Source organism: Loxodonta africana, chromosome 12 (genome assembly GCF_030014295.1).
Source record: "Loxodonta africana isolate mLoxAfr1 chromosome 12, mLoxAfr1.hap2, whole genome shotgun sequence".
NCBI lineage: Eukaryota > Metazoa > Chordata > Mammalia > Proboscidea > Elephantidae > Loxodonta > Loxodonta africana.
In genome coordinates, this window is record NC_087353.1 from 9,743,260 (window position 1) to 9,765,412 (window position 22,153).

Genomic DNA, 22,153 nt, shown 5'->3' on the forward strand with positions numbered 1-22,153 from the left:
ATTTTGCAGTGCTTATTATAAAGCAAGTATTCAATAAATGCTAACTGGCTATTTTTTCATTAATGATCATTGTTAGGGATATATGTGTTATTCTCTCCTCTTGCCCCAGCTAATTTACTAGTTGTGTAAGTTTAAAGATTTTCATAGAAGGTTTTTAAAAAACAGAATTATTTTGGACTTTATTGACCTGTTTTGGATTCAGAAGTCAAAAAAGCAGAAATAAGAGAAAGTGGTGAGGTATGGTTTTTATGGAATTTTATATTCTTGTGCTTTATACTCTCCTGAGATTCTTCTTTTACTGAGTTTTGCGCTTCCATAAAATCAGTAGCATGCAGTTAACTAGAAAACATTGACGAATGACTCTTAGAAGGTAGAATGTAAGCACCACGTGGCCGAAGACAATACTGTGAAGACTATTCACTTGCAAATAGCCAAATGAAGTAGAAAAATACAAGAGTCCAGAGAATGGTTTTTCTAATCTGAGTATGATGCTGGTCTTGGTAATCTTTGGCACCTGAGAGCACAAACATGTAGTCCTAGTGTATGCTTCCGCATGGTCTACAGTCCAGTTTTGTGCTCATGGCCGTTACTATTATTCATATATTTGGTACAGTTTCATTTCATCATTTTCAAAGAACTTTTCAGGCTCCCTATTTCACTGTGGCTTTCTGAAAGCAAAGAGGACTTGAAGCACTTACTGATGAAGATCAAAGGCTACAGTCTTCAATACGGATTCCATCTCAGCATAAAGAAAACAAAAATCCTGACAACTGGAGCAATAAGCAACATCATGATAAATGGAGAAAAAAATGATGTCGTCAAGGATTTCGTTTTACTCAGAATCACGATCCACACCCATGGAAGCAGCAGTCAAGAAATCAAATGATGTTTTTCGTTGGGCAAATCGGCTACAAAAGACCTCTTTAAAATGTTAAAAAACAAAGATGTCACCTTGAGGACTAAGGTATGTCTGACCCAAGCCATGATATTTTCATTTGCCTCATATGCATGTGAAAATTGGACATTGAGCAAGGAAAACCAAAGAAGAATTGATGCCTTTGAATTACAGCATTACGGAAGAATACTGAATATACCATGGACTACCAGAAGAACGAACAGATCTGTCTTAGAAGAAGTACAGCCAGAATGCTCATTGGAAGTAAGGATGGCAAGACTCCATCTCACACGGACTTTGGACATCTTATCAGGAGGGACTAGTCCCTGGAGAAGAATATCATGCTTGATAAAGTAGAGGGTCAGCAAAGAAGAGGAAGACCCTCAATGAGATGGATTGACACAGTGGCTGCAACAATGGGCTGAAGCATAACGATTGTGAGGATGGCACAGGACTGGGCAGTGTTTCCTTCTGTTGTATATAGGGTTACTGTGAGTCAGAAGTGACTCGATGGCACCTAACAACAACAACATTTCACTATAACCATGCGCCATCACTACGTTTTCTGGTTCCCAATCCCAAGATAACACTCATGGTGACTCCCCTGGCTTTCTCGTTAATCTTCAAGGACTCACAAAATGAATCAACGGTTGAGACCAATGAATAGTGCTGAATTGCGTTCCGGGGCAACTCTATACAAATCCAAAATCTTTATCTGTAAAAAAATCGTTATTTTTTCTGTTATTTTTTAATCCGAGTTTCTGTCTAACTTCTACTCTGAAGGACTTGTGAAGATTGAATGTAACCGATGGAATTTGGGGTGAAATATTTCCTGATTGCAATTTAGTACCACATGGTACAGTGGAAGTAACTGCTTACTGTCATCTAAGAAAGGAGCCCTGGTGGTGCAGTGGTTAAAGGGCTCAGCTACTAACTGAAAGATTGAAGGTTCGGACCCACGAGCTGCTCTGTGGGAGAAAGACGTGGCGGTCTGCTTCCATAAGGATTTACAGCCTTGTAAGCACTATGAGGCAGTTCTACTTTTTCCTATAGGGTTGCTGTGAGTTGGAATCAACTCGATGGCAGTGGGTTTTGATATTACCTATGAGTTTATATTCTAGCAAACAAATAATTTAATTATAAATATAATATTTGGGGATCCAAAGCTATAAAGTATTTTAGTGTTCAAAAGGAGAGAAGGATTATAAGTACTTGAAGAGTACTGGGTGTTATTAGGGAAAGGCTTCTGGAAGAAGCAGAACAGCCATTAAAGAAAGCTTAATATTTGACAGGTGGTGATGAACAAAGTGATGAGCATTTGGGTGTTTGGTGATTTCAATATTTTATGTTTTATATATATATGTACACATATATAGAAACCCTGGTGGCATAGTGGTTAAGAGCTATGGCTGCTAACCAAAAGGTCGGCAGTTCAAATCCACCAGGCGCTCCTTAGCAACTCTATGGGGCAGTTCTACTCTGTCCTATATAAGGTCTATATATACATGTATATATGTTGTTAGCGGCTGTCAAGGCAGCTCCCAACTCATGGCAACCCTGGGCACAATAGAACAAAACACTGCCCAGTTCCCACACCATCCCATTGTGGATCAGACCCTTGTGATCCATAGAGCTTTCCAGAAGTAGAACTCCAGGCCCTTCTTCTTTGTTCCTCTTAGGCTGGTAGCTTCACTGAAACCTGTTCAGCATCATAGCGGCACACAAGCCGCCACTGCCAGTTGAGTGGTGGCTGTGCTCGAGAGACATCGGCCAGGAACTGAATCCACTGACCCAGTTGGTAGTTGCCATTGAGTTGATTTCAACTCGTGGTGACCCCAGGTGTTACAGAGCAGAATTACTCCACAGAGTTTTCTCTGCGGTAATCTTAATGGAAGTAGATCTCCGGGCTTTTCTTCCATGGTGCCACTGGTTGGGTCAAACCATCAACCTTTAGGTTAGCAGTCGAGCACAAACTGTGCCACCTAGGGACCTTGAACCACCACTACCCTCATATATATACATGGAGCCCTGGTAGCACAGTGGTTAAGAGCTTGGCTGTTAACCAAAAGGTCAGCAGTTCAAATCCACCACCCGCTCCTTGGAAACCCTATGGGGCAGTTCTACTCTGTCCTGTATGGTTGCTATGAGTCAAAATCAACTCAATGGCAATGGGTTTTTTTTTTGTAAGTCTATATGTTTATGTGTGTATATATATACATACATACATTTATACATATATGTGTATTATACATATACATATGTGTATATGCACACAAATTAAAATGTTAATTCTGAAAATTGTTAAAAATATAAAATGCGTTAAAAATGTAAACAGTACTATCTTGAGATACAAGTGTCCTTTCAATTCTGAGATATGTCTAGTCTTTCTCTGCAAAGATACAGTATTATTGATAAATGTATAGATATCAAGATTTTAATGTGAGCATGAGTTTTGGAGTACCCCAACTGCATGTGTATAGTATATGTCTTCCTGCTGTTCTCATATTATGGGACCACAAAGGTGCCTTTAACAAATATTCTTAAGAATTCTTTATTGTCCTATTAAATTGTGTTCATATATCTGCTTATTTCATTAGAATAAATTATGAAGTAGAATTAATGGATAATAAGGTTAAAGCATTTTAGGTCTTTTGAAATATTTTACAAATATCCCATTCACCACAATAATTTTACACCCTAAACAATGTAGAAATGTATGTGTTCTCTCTTAAGTTCTTAAACTTCCTCTAAAGTAAATGAGAAAATGGTACATTTTTTTAAAACAACTTGTCATGCAAATTAAACTGAAAATTGAAAAGTCAGTAAACAAGTCTGTTGACCAATGCATTTATCCACCAAACTACTATTTTAACCGTTCTGTTGATTAGGTTGCCTTTAAGATGGCCTAACAGGTAGCTTACTTAGATGACATTTGTGTGAATTCTATCATTAGGAATATGGATTTAAATTTGAAAACAAAGGTTAAATCAGCACTGGGGAGTTTGAAAGGATGTGTGAATAAAATGTATATTTTTCAAAGAAAGAAGTGTTACTTAGAACATTCCCTAGTGTAGATTGTACCATTTCAGGAAATTCATGCAGCCAGTCTTCTCATGGTAGTTAAATCAGAGGAAGATATAGAAGTAGAACAGTGTGTAATGTTTACCTTCCCGTGGTACCAGCTAAAATTAAATGCTGGTTCAGCAGCTGCTTCTATTAGAAATGACCACTGTTAGTAACGTTGGAAAAGCTGTCTAGGGATTTAGAAGGTTTGCTTAATGCAAGCAAAAGCCTGTAAGGATGTATTAATATCCTCTTGAACACAGAAGTATGTTATTCACTGACTTACATAGATCTGAAAGAAATTCTGAAGCCAGCTTTTTAGGACACTACTACCAAGCGCTTTAAGAAAATTTAGTGGCAGATGCAACGCTTTTGTTATACCTTTCTTTAGCTATGGGATGAAATTGCAAGTTCCACTGTTAAAAAAAAAAATTTTGAAAATTAGCAGTCTCTGAATTTAGCCATGTAGGAATCTTTTGGAATTTGTTTTATTTTTTAGAGACAATAAATATATTCCTTGGTTCTAGATTTCAAGTACTTTGAATTTGTTAAAAATAAATTTGTCATTATGTAAATGTCACATTTTAATATTTATGATTGTGTGTTCAAATACGAAGAGTTAAAGAACATAATCAAGATCATTAAACATGCTTTCCATGTATTTCTAACAAATGCAGCAGCTTTATTTCCCAGGACGAAAAACGAGCAACCCACACCTGCCCTCTGCCTAAAACGCTAGCATTTGTTTGGAATCAGCTTGTCCTTGTCCTCATACATTTAATAACGTCAAAACTCTCCACTCTGAATAAACGTAGATTTTTTGTAGGGCTACTTCATCATCACTAGCAGAGATTTTGTGCGTATTGTTTTTGTTGCTCTTAAGAAATATAAATAGCATACAAAATACCTCCTAGCTACAAGGAGATAACTCTTTTAAAAAAGGCATTTATTGAGGAAGCAAGAATTGAGCATCTACTCAGTGAGAAGAAATTAGGAAAACAGGAGAGATCATAGAGGAGTAAGATCTGGCCTGTGCTTTAAAGAGCTCACAGGCTAGTTGGGGGAGACAAAAAAAAAATCGTTAATCCCTGTAACTTTCTGTTTCTGATGAGAGTTCTCTTTCTTTCAGAGGGAGAGTCTACAGTTTTAATATGTATTAAAAGCATTATTTACACGTGACAGAAAGTTGTGAAAGACAGTCTTTGAACTCTCACACTGTTCAGGAAGAACTTGGGTTCCCATTTATCTCCCCCTGGCATTTTTCACATCAGCTCAGCAGGCCCGTGTGACTGTGGAGCAGGCAGGGAATCTCCAGGAATGAAACCAACTCTTAGGTTTCCATTTTGAACCGCTGGCCTTTTGGTTAGCCGCCGAGCGCTTTAAGCGCTGTGCCACCAGGGCTCCTTTTTATACCTACAGACAATGATAATTCTAGCACTACTACTAACACTGTTGCTACTATTTATTAAGGTTCTACTGTGTTGCAGGCAATGGGTGCACGCTTCACTCTTTGTTTTGCCTCAAACAACGCTCTGCCGTATACAGTTCTATACCCCGTTTTGAAAAGAGGAAAAGAGACTACAAACAACAACAAAGAAACCAGCCAACCAGTTGCCATTGAGTTGATTCTGACTAATGATGACCCCATGTGTGTCAGAGTAGAACTGTGCTCCTAGGGCTTTCAGTGGCTAATTTTTTAGAGGTAGATCTCCAGGCCTTTCTTTTGCGGTACCTCGGGATGAACAGCACCAACCTTTCAGTTAGCAGCCAAACACTTAGCCATTTTTACCAAGAGAGCTTAAATGGTTTGCCCAAGTCACATAGCTAAGGAGTTTCAGTACCTTTAAAATCTAGGCCTTTCTGATTCTTAGGGCGTGGTCTTCACACTTCTCTGGTCTCCCCCTTCTAAGGATAGTGTCTTAGGACACACATGAATTTCTCTCACACAGTCAATTTCATGCTCTCCACAACATAAGAAGAGACGCCTCTGTGGAGATATGAAATCACAGTGTTTCAGAGCTAGCCGGGGCCTTAACAACCATTGACTGTTAGGATTAAAACAAGCGGGAGCTCTTCCCCACCTCACACTTCATATGCTTTCTTAAAAAATAATATTGATTTTTATAAAATAGGGGCTCTGGTGAGGAACAAAGAACTTAGAATGAAATGCCATCTTTACTCTTGTTTCAGTTGGTTTTTGTTTAGCCATCCCTGGTGGGGACTTCTGGTCCCATGCCTTCTTCTAGAATTCTCCCAAGTTAGCTTAAACCCAGTGCCATCGAGTCGATTCCGCCGAGTTAGCTTATAGGAGGCCAATTAGCTTAATTTCTTTTGTTCTGTTACTGGCGTATCAGGAACCTGAGCTCAAATTCGAAGTGAGTATGCTGAATACTTCTATTTTAGCAACAAGCCCTTAAGTTTTCACATATATGTGATCTCAGAATTACTACTGTCTTTCTGATCCTTACCCCACCTTGTTCTAGGAAAAATTAGTGAGCCTCAGGAGCCCTGGGTGGCACAGACAGTCAAGAACTTGGCTACTAACTGAAAGGCTGGTGGTCCGAACCCACTCAGAGGCACCTGGGAAGAAAGACTTCACAGCCTGCTTCTGAAAAGTCACAGCCTTGAAAACCCGGCAGAAGAATTTTACTCAGCACGCATGGGGTCAACATGAGTCACGGTCAACTCAGGGGTAACTGGTTTAGTTTTGGTGTTAATGAGCTCATGAGTGATGAGGAGCCCTAGTGGCACAGTGGTTAAGAGCTTGGCTGCTAACCAAAAGGTGGGCAGTTTGAATCCACCAGCTGCTCCTTGGAAACACTGTGGAGTAGGTCTATAGGGTCGCTATGAGTGGGAATCAACCAGACAGCAGTGGGTTTATGGGGGATGAGAATCAGGGCACAGGAGCTCATTTAGCATCTGACTTGAGAGTGCTGGTTGCTATTTTATTGCAGTCAGAATATGCAATTTTCTATCCATGCTTTATTTGATATTTATTTGCTAGTGTTCACTGCTTGATTTTTTGGCCAGGGATATTGGCAGTTTAGATATTCTATCTTAATTCTCTGGTTTTATTACTTGGAATGATAGAAGAAAGCAAAGATTACTTGGATAAATATATACATATTATGTTATAGCATCCTGGTCGACATATTAAACATACGGAAATGTAGATAATAAGTGCAGTAGGGACTCAGAAGAAATTCGTACTGCAGTCTTTAACGTTAGGGGGTTGAAGTGTTCACGGAAGATTTACAGAGCAGAAAAGGCTTGCACTGAAGCGGAGTAGATTAGGGAATAATTGTGTGTGTGAGGTACTCATGTGGATGAAAAATGCCATGGGTACAAGTTTCTGCTATGATAGCAGTTAATGAGATTTTTTGCCTTGTGAGTAGAAGTGCCTACTTTGAGTGGTTTAGGCCAAAAAGTTGGGCTTCTTTAGACATGAGTAAGAGAGAAGGAGGACTTTAACCCAGGAACCAACTATTTGTGCTTTACTGAACTAAAAGATGGAAACCCTGGTGGCATAGTGGTTAAGAGCTATGGCTGCTAAACAACAGGTAATCAGTTCAAATCCACCAGGCGCTCCTTGGAAACCCTATGGGGCAGTTCTACTCTGTCCTATGGGGTCACTATGAGTCGGCATCAACTCGACAGCAACCGGTTTGGTTTTTTGGTGGACTAAAATATAAATGATGATTTCATTTTCAGAGCTCATCTGCTAACCAAAAAGTTGTCAGTTCAAATCTACCGGGTGCTCCTTGGAAATCCTAGGGGGCAGTTCTACTCTGTCCTATAGGGTTGCTATGAGTCGGAATGACTCAGTGGCAATGGGTTTTATGGGGTATAGATTGCTGCATTTAAATCCAGACTCCACCCCTTAGCTGTCAAACCTGGATCAGGTTCCGTAATCTCTTGATGCCTTTGTCTTCACTTTGGGAAACAGAAATAATAATAGCTATTTCACAAGATTTCTGTAAGTATGAACTAAATTAAAAATGTAAATTACTTGGAATAGTGTCTGACACAATGTAAGCCCCTAAAATATAATAATCTTTTTTTTTTTTAGCTTTTATTTTTGTTGTTGCTGCTGTCCTAATTACTGTCATTATAGTCCATGTATCCTGAATGCCTTTCCTATTAGACCTGTAACATTCCAGGTAACATAGATGTTAAAAGAAGCACAAACTACTCAATGCAATATCAGTGCCTTCATGACTAAACCACCCCCACCAAAGAAAAAAAGGATAATTAAAATAATTGTGTGCCTAATATACTCCAGATAATCATTTTATATACCTTATCTCAGTTTCTTTTTCATGATTCAGTGATGTGGGCCCTGAATTATACCTATTTTTAGATGAGGAAACCAGACCCCACGGCTGAGATTAGGGAGCAGAATAATTCAGGTATTAGCCGGCAGCGGGCAATTGGGAAGTGGAAACTCTGCCATTCAAATGACAAACTCTGGCATTTAGAAGGTATACTGGATTTCCTCAACCGCTTATTCATGCGACAACTATTTTGCACACCTACTATGTGCCAGGTACTGTTTTAGCTGCGTGGAATGGTGAACCAAGCACAGCAAATACATGCTCTCATAAAGCTATAGTTCTAGAGGAAAAACAGGTAGAAAACAACAAACAGAAATACAATGATCAAACAAAAATAACATGATGAGTGTTCTTTGTATCCCTCGAGGGTTTGTTTCATTTCCTCTCTGTATCAATGGGGTTGCATTTAGAGATGACTGGCCATCCTATTCTGGCTTTGACATGCCCTGGATGAAGTCCTCTGCCTTTCATATCTCTCAAGTGCCTTTCCTTGAAGGGTGAGGAGGAAGGAACACACACACCCTGCTTCATGAAGGCAATAAGAAGTGGCAGAAGGAAGATGTTAAGTTCCTCTTTTAGTCACCACAAAGGAGAAATAATCTTTGTTTTCTGGACCTGCTGAAATTTTGTCTGTCTGAAGTGAACACTTGATTTGTACCATCAATTTCCTGGCAATAATGACTTTTTAATAAACAAACTGCATACATGGAGGATGGTGTCTGAATTTAAATTGGAGCACTTTGTTAATATTTAATATGAAATACTTATAAACGCTACTGAATAATAGGGAAGTTAACAAGAAAGTACTTTCTGACTTATACTAAAAAAATATCTGCACTGCGGAGAAAATTTTGAGTTGTAGTATGAGAACAACAATTTGAAGATTTTTCAAATTCTGAGAAATACACATATTTTCTCTCTCATTTTTGTCTTGTGAATGCTCATAACTGTCAATCATGAGCTAAAATACACACACACACTCTCTGTCCCTCAGCTTCCAAAACATGTAGGCTTAAAGGTAAACAAAGACAACAGAGGTGCATTAGCCATTGGCAACCCTAATGGAGCACAGTACTACTCAGACACACATGGAGGTGAGGGGTCACCAGGAGTCAGAATTGACTCCATGGCACCTGGTCTGGTTTCTTGTTGTTGTTTTGGCTTTGTGCAGGATTAAGGGACCTGTCGGGCATGGTAAAGCTTACAAAGAACTCTGCCTGCAGGAGCAAGAGGAGGGGAATGACGAGGAATGCTACTGGAACCAAGTGAGAGCAGTTACTGTAGAAATGGCCCCCCCTTAGGAGCTAGGCCATAGGTAGAGTAACAGCACCTCGCCACATTGTCTGAACCCAGTCATAAACCAGTTGGGGCACCAAGCAGAAAGGAGAAGGAGAGAGGATGGATTTAAGAGGGCACGGGAAGAATAAGAGCCCATACAGTTTCTTTTTCCTCCAAATGAAGTACAGAAATAAAAGCTTACTTTTCAATTCCTTAATGTTTTATTAAATTATGTGTATTTTGAACTTAATTGGAAAAAAAAATATTCCCCTTAATCGAAAACTGTGAATCAATTCACTGTCTAGTAGTATGAGACTATGTTCTCAATTTTGTCTTTGGAATTCAAAAATTCCCTAAGGGCTTGAGAAATCCATGGAAAAGGGATAAGTTTTTCAACAGTATTAATGGTCAATTCTTGATTTTCTGTTTATAGCAAATATCCAGGATTTTGCTTGTTTTCTCTTTGGGGGATTCACAGGCACTCAGCACACTGCCTTTAGCTTAGTATAGATTTTATTGCTGGTTTTTTAAATCTAGCATATGATCGTCAAAGAGCATGCTGGGATATGAGCAATGGATATTCTGGGATTTTCAGCTTTGATAATGACCTTGACTATATCGATAAGCAGCAGAAAAGCCTGAGCAGATGCTATGATTGTATAGAATCCTGAGGCCAAATTCCACCTCAGTGCAGTAGAGACGGATTTTATAGGTAAACCTAAAAACACTGCATAAGTGAAAAACATACTGAGAAAACATAAACCTCACAATTAATCTGAAAGATATTAATGGTCATCTAGCAATTAGACATTCATGAAAATAGCTTGCCTAATTAACGCTAATATTATTGTTGTAATAATAAACCAAATCTTGAATTTTCTTTTCTTACTATTTAAAGTATGTTGGTATCTGTTACCTCCATTAATATCAACAACTTTAACCATTTCTGTTCACACAGTGGAAACCCTGGTGATGTAGTGGCTAAGAGAAATATGATGAGAAACAAATGGGATAATGTAAACCAAGTTATTTATAAGCCCACAGCTTATAAATCTCACCATATTTTAAAAAACTCATTTATAAATCTCACCATATTTCAAAAGGTCTGCAGTTGGAATCCACCAGGCACTCCTTGGAAATCCTGTAGGGCAGTTCTGCTCTGTCCTTTAGGGTCACTATGAGTTGGAATCAACTCGACCACAGTGAGTTTTTTTTTGTTGTTGTTGTTCATGCAGTGTTTAATTTCTGTAGCTTTCTTTGCAACTAACTGTACTGAGTATTTAAGAATAATGTTTGGATAATATCTGTGGGCTTATAAATAACTTTGTTTACATTATCCCATTTGTTTCTCACCATGTTTCTGTTTTGTGGTGGAACTGGCAATTTGAAACACCTCATATAGGTGCAGAAAACAAATCTCAGTAGCTAGGTGTCTAGCTTGTCTCATGTAGCTAAAACAAATGTTTTGGGACCGAAACAGGTCCTCTGGCTAAGACTGTCTCCCTTTTCATTGTAGAACACAACTCTCTGTATCCTGTTCATGTACCGTGAGCCTCTAGGGTTCTAAATCCATTCATTGCTTTACTGGTGAAAACCAAAGTGCCTTTCTCAAGACCATGCAAATAATTAATGGTTATGGATGTAGCCTAGGTCTGTATCTCTCTCCCCCACTTAACATCCCCTTTCAACATAAAATATAATGAAATGTGTTAAAATGAAAATCATATTAAGCCAATAATAGACATTGATTAAAGTTTATTTAATATACCACTTGCAAATTGGAGTCACATTTCAACTAGAGAGTTAAAAATGTTCCAAAGATAAGAGAACCTCGAAACACTCTGAAGCCAGATCTTATCAGCATTGCCATGGAATAAAATGTCGGAACAGAACTCATGAACAAATTTGTCCTCAGAAAGGATTTTCATACAGCATTGTCTTGAAGAACAGTGAAAATAATTACTGGCTTACCCTAAACATAGTTCCCAGTCTGACCCTTGGGTTCTGTTTCCCGAAACTAACTGAATTCTTCAAAATAGCCAATGCCCAAGGCAAAACGATCTTACTACTTTGTCAGGACCCTTGTTTGACTCAAAAGTGGCTTTTAGGAACGAGTTTTTTCAAGGCTCAAGGTTCAAAAGGACACCGAAGGGCAAATGGCCTGAGTGGGTCATCCCAACTCCAGGGACCCAGAAATCTGGAATCGGGGAGAAGTAAAATGGTGTCTCAAATGTTAGAATGGAGATACAGTGTATGTACTGTTTAACATCTTCACCTCCTATTTTATAATTATAATTACAGTATTGATCATATAAGAGTGCCTCAAATGTTTAATTAGCAAAGTATGTATACTCTGTTATATACATTGCCAATTCTGAGGATCAGGAAGCTTTAAGTAACTTGCCTAAGAAGACACTGCCAGTACAGGGCAAGCCTGGATCAAAAGCTGTGACCTTCCTGCTACCTCATGCTGGCCTCTCATACATTTAGCTAAGCATTTTTGATACAGTAGTACCATATATAACTTCTTTACTCCACTTTACCTTTCAAGGCCCTGGGCAGATCTCCACGCAGCTCCTTCCACCCTGATTTTCTTTGTGTCCACCTGTTCCTCCTTAGTTCCTCTACACCTAGAGCAGCTCCCAACCGTTGGTCTCCAAGGTCAGAAGAATCAATCTAGGTCATGAAGCTGAGGAATGTCAGTTGGCTTTGGAGAAGAAAAACCTGGCCTATAAAAAAATCTACCAACCAACCTAACAAACCAACATAGAGGTCTAAGACAGTAAGTGGGTGAAAATACAAGCCACAGAGTGAGAGAAAATGTTTTCTATGTACATATCCAACAAATAGCCCGAGTGAAGAATATATTAAAAACTGTACAGATCACTAAGTAAAAGAGAGCCAGATAGAAAAATGAGAAAAGATTTGAATGGTCACTTCAAAAGAGAAGATAGTTAAATGGCTAAGAAATATATGAGAAAACATTCTATTGAATTAATCTTCAGAGAAATGCAAATTGAAAGCACAAGATATCACTACATATGCACCAGAATGGCTGAGGTGAAAAGACACACAATGCCGTTGGTGAAAAAGGATCAATTCAAATTCTTATAGTAAAATACCTTGGAAACAGTTTAGCTCAAAATATACATAACTTACGGTCTAGGAATTTTATTTCTAGGCCTGTACTGAAAAGAAATGTGTTCATACGTTCAACAAAAGAAATGGAGATGGATGTATTAGCTCAAAACTAGAAACAACTCAAATGTTCACTAAAATAGAATGTGTAAATAAATTTGGATATATTTATGCAATAAACAGGTATACAGCAATGAGAATAAATAAAGCATAATCACGTGCAGCAACCTGGATGCATCTTACACATTGTTGAGAGAAAGAAGCCAGATATAAAAGCACATATGGAATATATGCATATAGACAAATAATCTGAAACCAAAACCAAACCCAGTGCCGTGGAGTCGATTCCAACTCACAGCGACCCTATAGGACAGAGTAGAACTGCCCCATAGAGTTTCCAAGGAGCACCTGGTGGATTCAAACTGCCGACCCATTGGTTAGCAGCTGTAACACTTAACCACTACACCACCAGGGTTTCCAGACAAATAATAAACAAAGTTAATATATGGCCTTGGAAGACACCACGCTGCTTACTTACTCTTGTTAAAACAAAAATCATATTAAGCCAATATTATAAATTGATTGACATTTATTTAATACATGCTACAGTCAAAAATGTTCCAAAGAAGAAAAGTCTTTCAAAGATTTTTATACCCAGCTTATTGTGATAGTGTCTACATAGTACCTTGTGGATGCACAACATTTTCTTGAAGAATAATGCAGGTAATTACTGCTTTACCCTAAGATAGAGCTACTAGTCTGACCTTTGGAGTTTGTGTTGAAACTACACATAGATAATTCTTTTAAAAGAGCACAATGCCTAAGGAAAAACACTCTTTACAGTTTAACCTGGTCCATTGATTGACTTCAAGGTGACTTTTAGAAACCAGTTTTCTCAAGGCTCAAGGTTCAAATAACACCTCAGGATGAAAGCTTGGGTGGGTCATCTAATCTCCATGGAGTCCAGAAGTCTGGATTTCATGAGAATTAAAAACTCCATCTGTCACCCTTAGTGGAGGTAGAGGTGAGATGGAGGGAGAGGAGAGCGTGAGGGGACTTCGGGGTTCTTCTGAAGTTCTGTTTCTTGATCTGATGTTAGTTGACCACACATATTTAACTTTTGAGTGTTTACTGAATTATACCTTTATAATTTGTGTACTTTTCTGTTGTGTGCTGTGATTCAATAGGAAACGTACTTTAAAATAATTCCTGAATTCTGTTTTCTGGAAGTCATGGGAGTTGTCTGTTTGCCAGTGATAACCTCACTGATTTACCTTTTATTTTTAAACATGAAATTCAGCTCAATCTTATTTCGTATAAGGTTGACACAAATTAACATTAACAGAGTTGAGAAATGATGACAATAATCAAATTTTTTAATTAGCCTTTATCTTAATGAGAGCTTAGACTATAGATATATGTAAGTCTTTCAATATTTACTGAACACCTAATTTGTGTGGACTATCGCACCATATTAAAAAACAAAAGCCCCCCGCCCCAGCATTTTTAAAGAGTCAAAAATGCTTTGCAATTAGCAGAACAATAAAGGGACTTGAAATGATTCCCCTGGTAGTTCATCAAACATTCAAATATCCAAATGATGAGCAAGGCAGGAAAACTCCTGGGGCCATGAGTCATGGCTCCATCATTGGACTTGGCCTTGGTGGATTCCTTAGGAGGGGATTTCTTCTCTCAGGCACAGCCAAAGACCAATAAACGGGAGGACCACACTTATTAGGATTCTAGAACTTAGCGTATTACCATCGAACGACTAAAGTCTGAATTTGTATTGATCTATTTTTTTTTTTCCTAACCCATTAGTTGTACTAAATTACTCAAGTTGTTAGCCACGCTTCAGTTCAGCTCAACGTCCTGCACCCTGAGTCCCATCAGTCTTCACATCCTGCTGGCTCTACGAATTCAAAACAGCTGCTGCCTTAAGTTGATTTCCAGCAAGCATCACTTTTGTTACCTGGATTATTGCAGTAGGCTATTAATTTGACTCCCTGGTTTTTCTGCTGCCCCTTTTAGCCTATTCTCAACTCCTCAGCCAGAAAGTTTCCGATAACAGATTTGAGATAATATCATTTCTGTGCTCACAGTTCTCCAGTGGCTTCCCATTACACTTAGAATTAAATCCAGTGTTCTTTTCATGGCCTCCATAAAAGCTAGAACATAATTTTTTATATGGTACCATACAGCACAGAGAAGGGGTAAATTCATTATAACAGAGACACAGAAGAGTCTAAGAAGGCATCACGGAGAAATGATAAACCATGAAGATTAAGATTTTAGAGATGAATAGAAATGATAAACCATGAAGATTAAGACGTTCACCAGGAGACAGGGTGGAAAGAAGTACTTAGAACTGTGTGCGCCAAGGCAGAGAAAAGCAGTATCTTGCCCTTTTCCTCACATTGAGGCAGCTTCTTTCTGCCACCTCTGACTTGACGCGATCCTCCCCCTCTTCACCTTAGTCTGCTGAAAGTTACAAGCGCTGGAAAATTATCTCATTTATCACACTTTATGTTCCACCAAGCAGAAACATCCGCTAGAAGTAAATCAACCTTATGTTCCAATTCAAACAATTCAAATTAAGGTGGGAATAACTCCTAGTCAGGGATATTTGCCTCTAAAAAGGCAAGATTTTTTAATCAAAGGAACTCTCATCTGATGGATCGGGCTTAAGAACATGAAGAATTGTTTGATAATGTCTCTATTTCCTAGGCCTTCTCTGAAATCTGTCCACCTAGAACAAGATGGTGGATTAAAATGGCATCTGAATGATGATTAAAATGTAATTTAGTACGGACCTTGTTTTTAAAATGTTTGTTTTACTCTGTTTTTCATCTTTTAATTATCTGTTTAAGACTATGAAAGTATAGGCTACATGGAATAATAAACATTTTCTTAAAAAATGAACAGAAATTTAAATGGTATTCCTTCTTTGTAAAGTTATATAGATTATCTTTTGAGAAGACTTTGGATGCTAGGGAAGAACTACTGAAATAAAGACAGTTATTCTGCTGTTATGAATAATTTCCCATGTTAGTTTTGATTTGCATGAAAAAAGAAGAGAACCAACTTCATCAATAGCGCTACTGTAAATCAAAAATATATATGGTCATAAAATGGGACCCTGGTGGAGCAGTGACTAAGAGCTCAGGCTGCTAACCAAAAGGTCAGAAGTTTGAATCCACCAGCCGCTCCTTGGAAACCCTACGAGGCAGTTCTATTCTGTTGTATAAGGTCGCTATATGAGCTGAAATCAACTCAACGGCAACAGGCTTGTTTTTTCTTTTTTGGTCATAAAATATCATCGATGCTGAATAATGATGATACTTGATCTGCGCCATCATCATTGTATGAAGAGCTTTAAACATCATAATCAATAGGCTTTCAAAGAATTATTAAGGCTCCTGTAAGACAATAACACCAAAATTTCTCAAGCAAGAATTATTTCCTATGTGGATTGTGTTTCATATTTTTATTGAATTAGTAATGCTTTTGGCCACAGGGGTTTCACAGTTCTGAACTTAATTTTAGTAAACCTGTTTAACATACTCTCTAGAGCATGTTCGGTATTTGATTGCAATTTTCTGCTGTGCTTTGTGATAGTGAATAATCGCTCAATACTAAGGATAACTGTAGCAGAAGCGCTTACTGATTACAACCTTGTTCTCTGTGCTCCTCACTATCTGCGAAGCCGGCTAAGGCTGTATGAACCCTGCCATACCTCCTTGGTCAGTGCCACTGTTTTCTCCTCCTGGCAGGTCGAATGCATTTGAGGTGCTGGCTCTGGATGGGATCAGCACTGGGATTCTTCAGTTCTATACAGCCCAGGAGAATGCTGACTGGCTGAGAGCAGTATCGGCCAATATCAGTGATCTGACGCTTCAAAATGTAAGCAGACAGATTTTCCACCACTTAAGCTTTTGTTTTTTCATATGTGAAAAAGAATTTGCATCTTTATTATTTATGATTAACCGAAAAGCAATTGGTTACAATAGAAAGACAGAAGAGTGTACACTTGGTTCAACGTATCTATCCTCTGAATAAAAAGAGTTAAAAATTAAATCACTTTAATGTTTCCAAATACGAGGGTACAGGCTAACTCAGACATTTGCATACTTGGCAGCTAGTGTTTGCTCTCTTGCTTTCCACTGCCCCCCCCACCACACACAAAATATTTGTGAGTATATATTTTATACATATTTTATCCAGATACATTGATGTCATGCTGTATTTTTATTTAGAGATGTCTAATTGGGTTAAAGAATGTCATTCTCCTGAATTATGAAAATCTATGAAATAAAGATCTATAACCAAAAACACTACTTCTGAAATTTTCACTGCAGGAATACAGGAAAGAAAAAATACTGTGTTTTCTTGAGTAAACTGTTTTGATGTTCAAAGTCAAAAGAAAATAATAAAAAGAAAGAACGAACGAAAGGAGATGGGTGCATGGAGTAAAATCTCAGTAGTGTATAAAGCTTGCTAAAGCAACAAATGTGTTGGCTCAGACAGAATGTTGGCAGTGAATCGACTGATCTCAGCTATGGGAGGCTCAGGCAAGGGCTACCCCTTAGCCAAAGTTGGCTTTTGACTATTTTTCTTGTTCTCATTCCTTCCCAGTATTTGCCCAACCTTTGCATCCCTACCCCTGCTTCTGTTTCAGTGACCAGTCTATGATTGGAAGAGCTTGGGACAAGGGGGCCCTTGACATCACACTGTGCAGCTAGCCAGGCAGGAATTCGTTCTGCAGTAGAACCCTGCTGTTCATGCCACATCCCTCTACCCCGCTTCTTCCTCATACGTACATTGTTCCCGATAGCCGCTAAACAGAGGTTGACTGAATAAAATAAAATATTTGGGGAAGTAGCGATTTGTTAGGTTTCTGTTCTATAGACCCTCAGAAGCTTTCTTTCTTCAGTTATGTGAGAAAGCACCAGATCTTCTCTTAAGATTTCAGGTCTCAAATTTGACATTTTGAATTCCAAGGTATCTGGATGGATAGAAGGAAGAAATTGACATTTGCAAAAACGCACATGACAAGAGCCCTTCAGTTCTAGGTGATTTTCACACCTTGTGTACGAGGCAGAACAGAGAGTTGGAAACCTGCAGACAGTTTAAGACCGGAAATGTGGATTTGTAACCAAGTTTCTCCACTTACCAACTGTGCAGTCTTAGGCACGCTGCTTTTCTGGGCCCCTGTTTCATCACCAGTAAAATTTTTGAAAATAATATTGACCTCACAGGGTCGTTAGGAGAATTAAATAAAGGAACAAATGTGAAATGTGATCATTATAATTTCCTAAAATTATGTAAAGCAGAACTCATTCTCCCTGGTTTTCTCAGATACTGAAATTTAAGCATCTGCCATCCTAGAACTTTACTTACATAAAATGTTGATATTCTAAAAAGAATAACTTAAATATGCTAACATAGGCTTTTCCTCTTGAGAGAATTGCTGTCATAAGTTTGTACTTACTCTGGCTTGCTTTTCATATCAGAAATACATCATAAAAGAAACTTTGTTCCCAGGGACACTTGTGCTGTTAATTAATTTCAGCTGCCAATTAGGTTAAAAAATGATGGCGTTAATATGCTTGTCATACTGACTCCTTTCTACCATCTCTCTGCAGATGAAAATGGCAAATAAATGCTGTTCTCCTTGTGACCAGGTAGGATTTGTGTTTTCCACGTTGGTAAAATAACAAACCTCCAAACGTAGCCTCTTCTTGTTTTGGGAAATTTGATTTGGAAATTTTTGATGAGGGTACATTTGCACGAATCAGACTGAAATTGGAGTTGATGCCTCAATGTTAACTCTGTAAGACGATTCATTGGCAGTGGAAATAGTGTAAGGAAAACAGTCCACATCTCGTGTTCGCCATGTTATAAATCATTTATTCATTGGCAGTGACTTTTTGTAAGGAAACACGATTAAAACAGTAAAACATATATAATTATTTAAAAGTCAGGAGGATTTACGATGGAGACACATCTGTATCGTTTGGATATAATCCTAAGCATCATGTAATTTTCTCAGATAACTTTTTATTTGAGAAGCTTCACTCTTTGTAGGCCTGTGAACCAAGTTAGCTTTTGCAGGTGGGTAGGATTCTGTCAAAAACTAACTTGGTTCACAGGCCTACGAAGAGTGAAGCTTGGAATCGACTTGACGGCACTGGGTTGGGTTTTAGGATTCTGTCCTCCCCAAAGGCAGTTTGTTCGTGGTGAGACCTGTGTTCTTACATTGGCCTAGATTCTTTAATGTAGCCACCTGTCCAGCAACTATTGGCTTACTCCTTTTAAGAGCAAATGTTAAGTTTTAATATGCCTGATTTTCTGATTCAAAGACTGTTCAAAAACTAGGCCCATAAGTACTCTATTATATATTATAATCAAGCAGCTTGATGTTCAGGTAAATAGGCTTTGAAACTACTATGCCATTCTTCTGCCAGCTTTTTAATAGAAAGTCATAGTTTACGCTGTAATCACCGGCTTTTTTATATAGAACTGAGATAAATGTATTCAATTTGCTTTAAATAGTGCTTATGAAAACTCTTCAAATAATGTTTGAATTCAAAAGTCAAATTCAAATTTAAGGAAATCTGTACCAATTAAATGTTTACTGAAAATATACGAAATTAAGGTCTATTTTAAATTAAGCCCTTCTAGTCAACATTTTGGAAACCCTGGTGGTATAGTGGCTAAGAGCTACGGCTGCTAACCAAAAGGTTGGCAGTTCGAATCCATCAAGCGCTCCTTGGAAGCCCTATGGGGCAGTTCTACTCTGTCCTATAGGGCCACAAGAGTCAGAATCAACTTGACGGCAGTGGGTTTTAGTCAGCACTTTTTAAATTACAAAAAAAGAAAGAAAGAAACCAAACCCATTGTGGTATAGAGTCAGATGCTGACTCATGGCGACCCGATAGGACAGAGTAGAACTACCCCGTAGAGTTTCCAAGGCTGTAGATCTTTGTGGAAGCCAACTGCAGCACCTTTTCTCCCGTGGAGAGGCTGATGGGTTCGAACGGCCGACCTTTCAGTTAGCAGCCTAGTGCTTGACCACAAAAAGCTCAGCAAAATCCTTCTAAAAGTAACTGTGATTTCTTGCATTATTTCTCTAAATTTGTGATCAACTACTTCTGTTTTCCATAGCTAAATGAAGGAGGTGCTTAGCTACTTTTCGAGGACTCTTTCCATAAACATGCGTCACTTAATGCAGGATTTATTTCCTATTCCATAACTGAATACAGAAGGTAGTATTCCCCTGATTCATCCGGTGTTTTTAAAACAAACGTTTTCACAGACTTTCCTCCTAAACACACAACCTCCCCACGGTCCACAGACCAGGCGTGACTTGTCTCTTGACTCCTTTAGCAAGGCTGATGGGAGAGTGCTCAATGTTGTGCTTTTGTCTCCAAGAAAAAATTAACCTTAGCACAGTACAAATGAGTAAAATAGCCCATAGTATTATTTTTTATTGTAAATCAGATTCTCTTCTGAGATGACAGGAGAGTGGCAGTCCTAGGTGAGATTCTAAGTGTTTGCCTCTGCCTGCTTCTTGCCTGCCCTACGAGATTATTTTGACTATAAATACAGATAATTCATGTTAAATGGTTTGGAAACAGTTAAATAGGATACAGACACGAGAGATCATTATGCTGAATGTGCAGCTTTCAGAACACTTGAAATTAGCGTATTTCATGTAATAGTTTGGATTTTTGTGGGTATACTTGTAATTATTTGGCTCGTTAGAAAGAGCAGTAATCTGGAAATCAAAACATGTTTTGTTCCACTTTTGAAATTTAACTCCTCTTTATCATTGAATTACGAGAAAGAGTAATGAAATCAAGTTCAAAGAAACTTGAATTATCTGAAACACCAAACCTCCAACACAGAGAATTTAAGTTCAAAGACATCAGAGGCACTGGGACAATCTTGTTTTATGTGAAATTTTGTCACATATTAAAATTCGTTTAGGTGTTATGAGTCTTAGTGGCCATATTTGAAAAATCTTAGTTAAAACCAGATTCTAATCCCCAACTGAGCCATCTGCTGATGTACAAACTACCGTCTGAGCCTCGGCTTCTTCACCTGTAAAACAGGGAAACTGTGCTGGGGCTTTTTCTATCATAAATTTTCTATGCAATTTTGAGTTAAAAACTCAGCTGGTAGTCAAAAAGTCGGCAGTTCAAATCCACCAGCAGCACCTTGGAAACCCTGTTGGGCAGCTCTCCTCTGTCCTACAGGGTCACTATGAGTCAGAATCGACTCGACGGCAATGGGTTTGGTTTTTTGGGTTTTAGTGGGCTTGCATTAGTTTGGGGAGAAATATTAGAGATGAAATTTGCCATGTAGGATTATTAAAGAGCTAACCTCTACCGTATCGTGGTGTGTTTTATGAGATGCTTATTTCACATTTTCTCCAAAAATTACACATTTTGTATACTTTACAGGCATTTAGCTTTATGACTACGTTTCACCAAAAGGCACTATTTATCTCCATAAAATTTTGTGGACTTAAAATATTCGATGCCCCTGAACAAACAGAAAAGATCTATTTTAAAAATAATTTCTTAGTAAGTTGACTTTTCAAAATATACTTAACAGGCCTTCAAAAAGCACTTTTTGTTTTTTTTTAATCCATAATTATAAAACACTGATTTGGAACTAAGCTCAGATTTTCCAGGGTGCTCCATTGACCCTTTGGGCAGATCTCTTGTGGCCAGATGAAGATATGATACATTGGTACATTTTAACTTAGAAATTTGATATGAACCCTCAGAATTAGCATCTGCCCTTCCCTGCATTATTTGCTGTTCTTTAAAATACATAAATTTTGCTTGCACTGCAGCCAGTGCTAGAATCTCAGCCACATTTTGGCATCGAATAAATACCCTGCGATTTTTGTATAATATCAATGGGGCTTCAGATAACCCACTGAATAACAGATAGAGGAGACTTCCCTATGTACCTTAACTGGTTTCAGTTAAAGCTTACTGCCAGTGTTCAGGAACCGTATAAATGGGAACTCGTTGCATCATGACTGTACGAATGCTGTCTCCATGGAGGCACGCTGCTGGGGGGCCATCAAAAGCTGGAGGCATTTAAAGACCCTTAATGACATGGGAAAATACTTACATACTCATGTATACTATGTAAAGACAAGTGAAAAATAGGATATAACATTATAGGGTGACTGTGTATACATGTGTGACATACAGGAAGTCCCCAACTTACAATGTATTTGAGTTACAATGAACCACAGCACTTATGACTGTATGTTTTGGGGTTTTGGGGGTACATTTTATCATTAAAAATATGTACTACAGACAATGTTAAAATATATCTGTAAGTTTATATGGAATGTTTCCAACCCCAAAGACAAAGATCACGTTTATAAAGATACTGATAATAAAAGGCAGTAACAATT

At 38.3% G+C, this 22,153-nt stretch overlaps 1 protein-coding gene across 1 annotated transcript in view; it reads left to right on the forward strand.

Annotated features, from left to right (window-relative positions):
- Window positions 1–22,153, forward strand: part of SNTG2 (syntrophin gamma 2) — a 312,764-nt gene that overhangs the window by 159,300 nt on the left and 131,311 nt on the right. Inside the window, exons 9-10 of the mRNA XM_023550388.2 lie at window positions 16,482–16,611; window positions 18,354–18,392. Of these exons, the coding sequence (XP_023406156.1) occupies window positions 16,482–16,611; window positions 18,354–18,392 (169 nt within the window). The remainder of the gene's footprint in view (window positions 1–16,481; window positions 16,612–18,353; window positions 18,393–22,153) is intronic.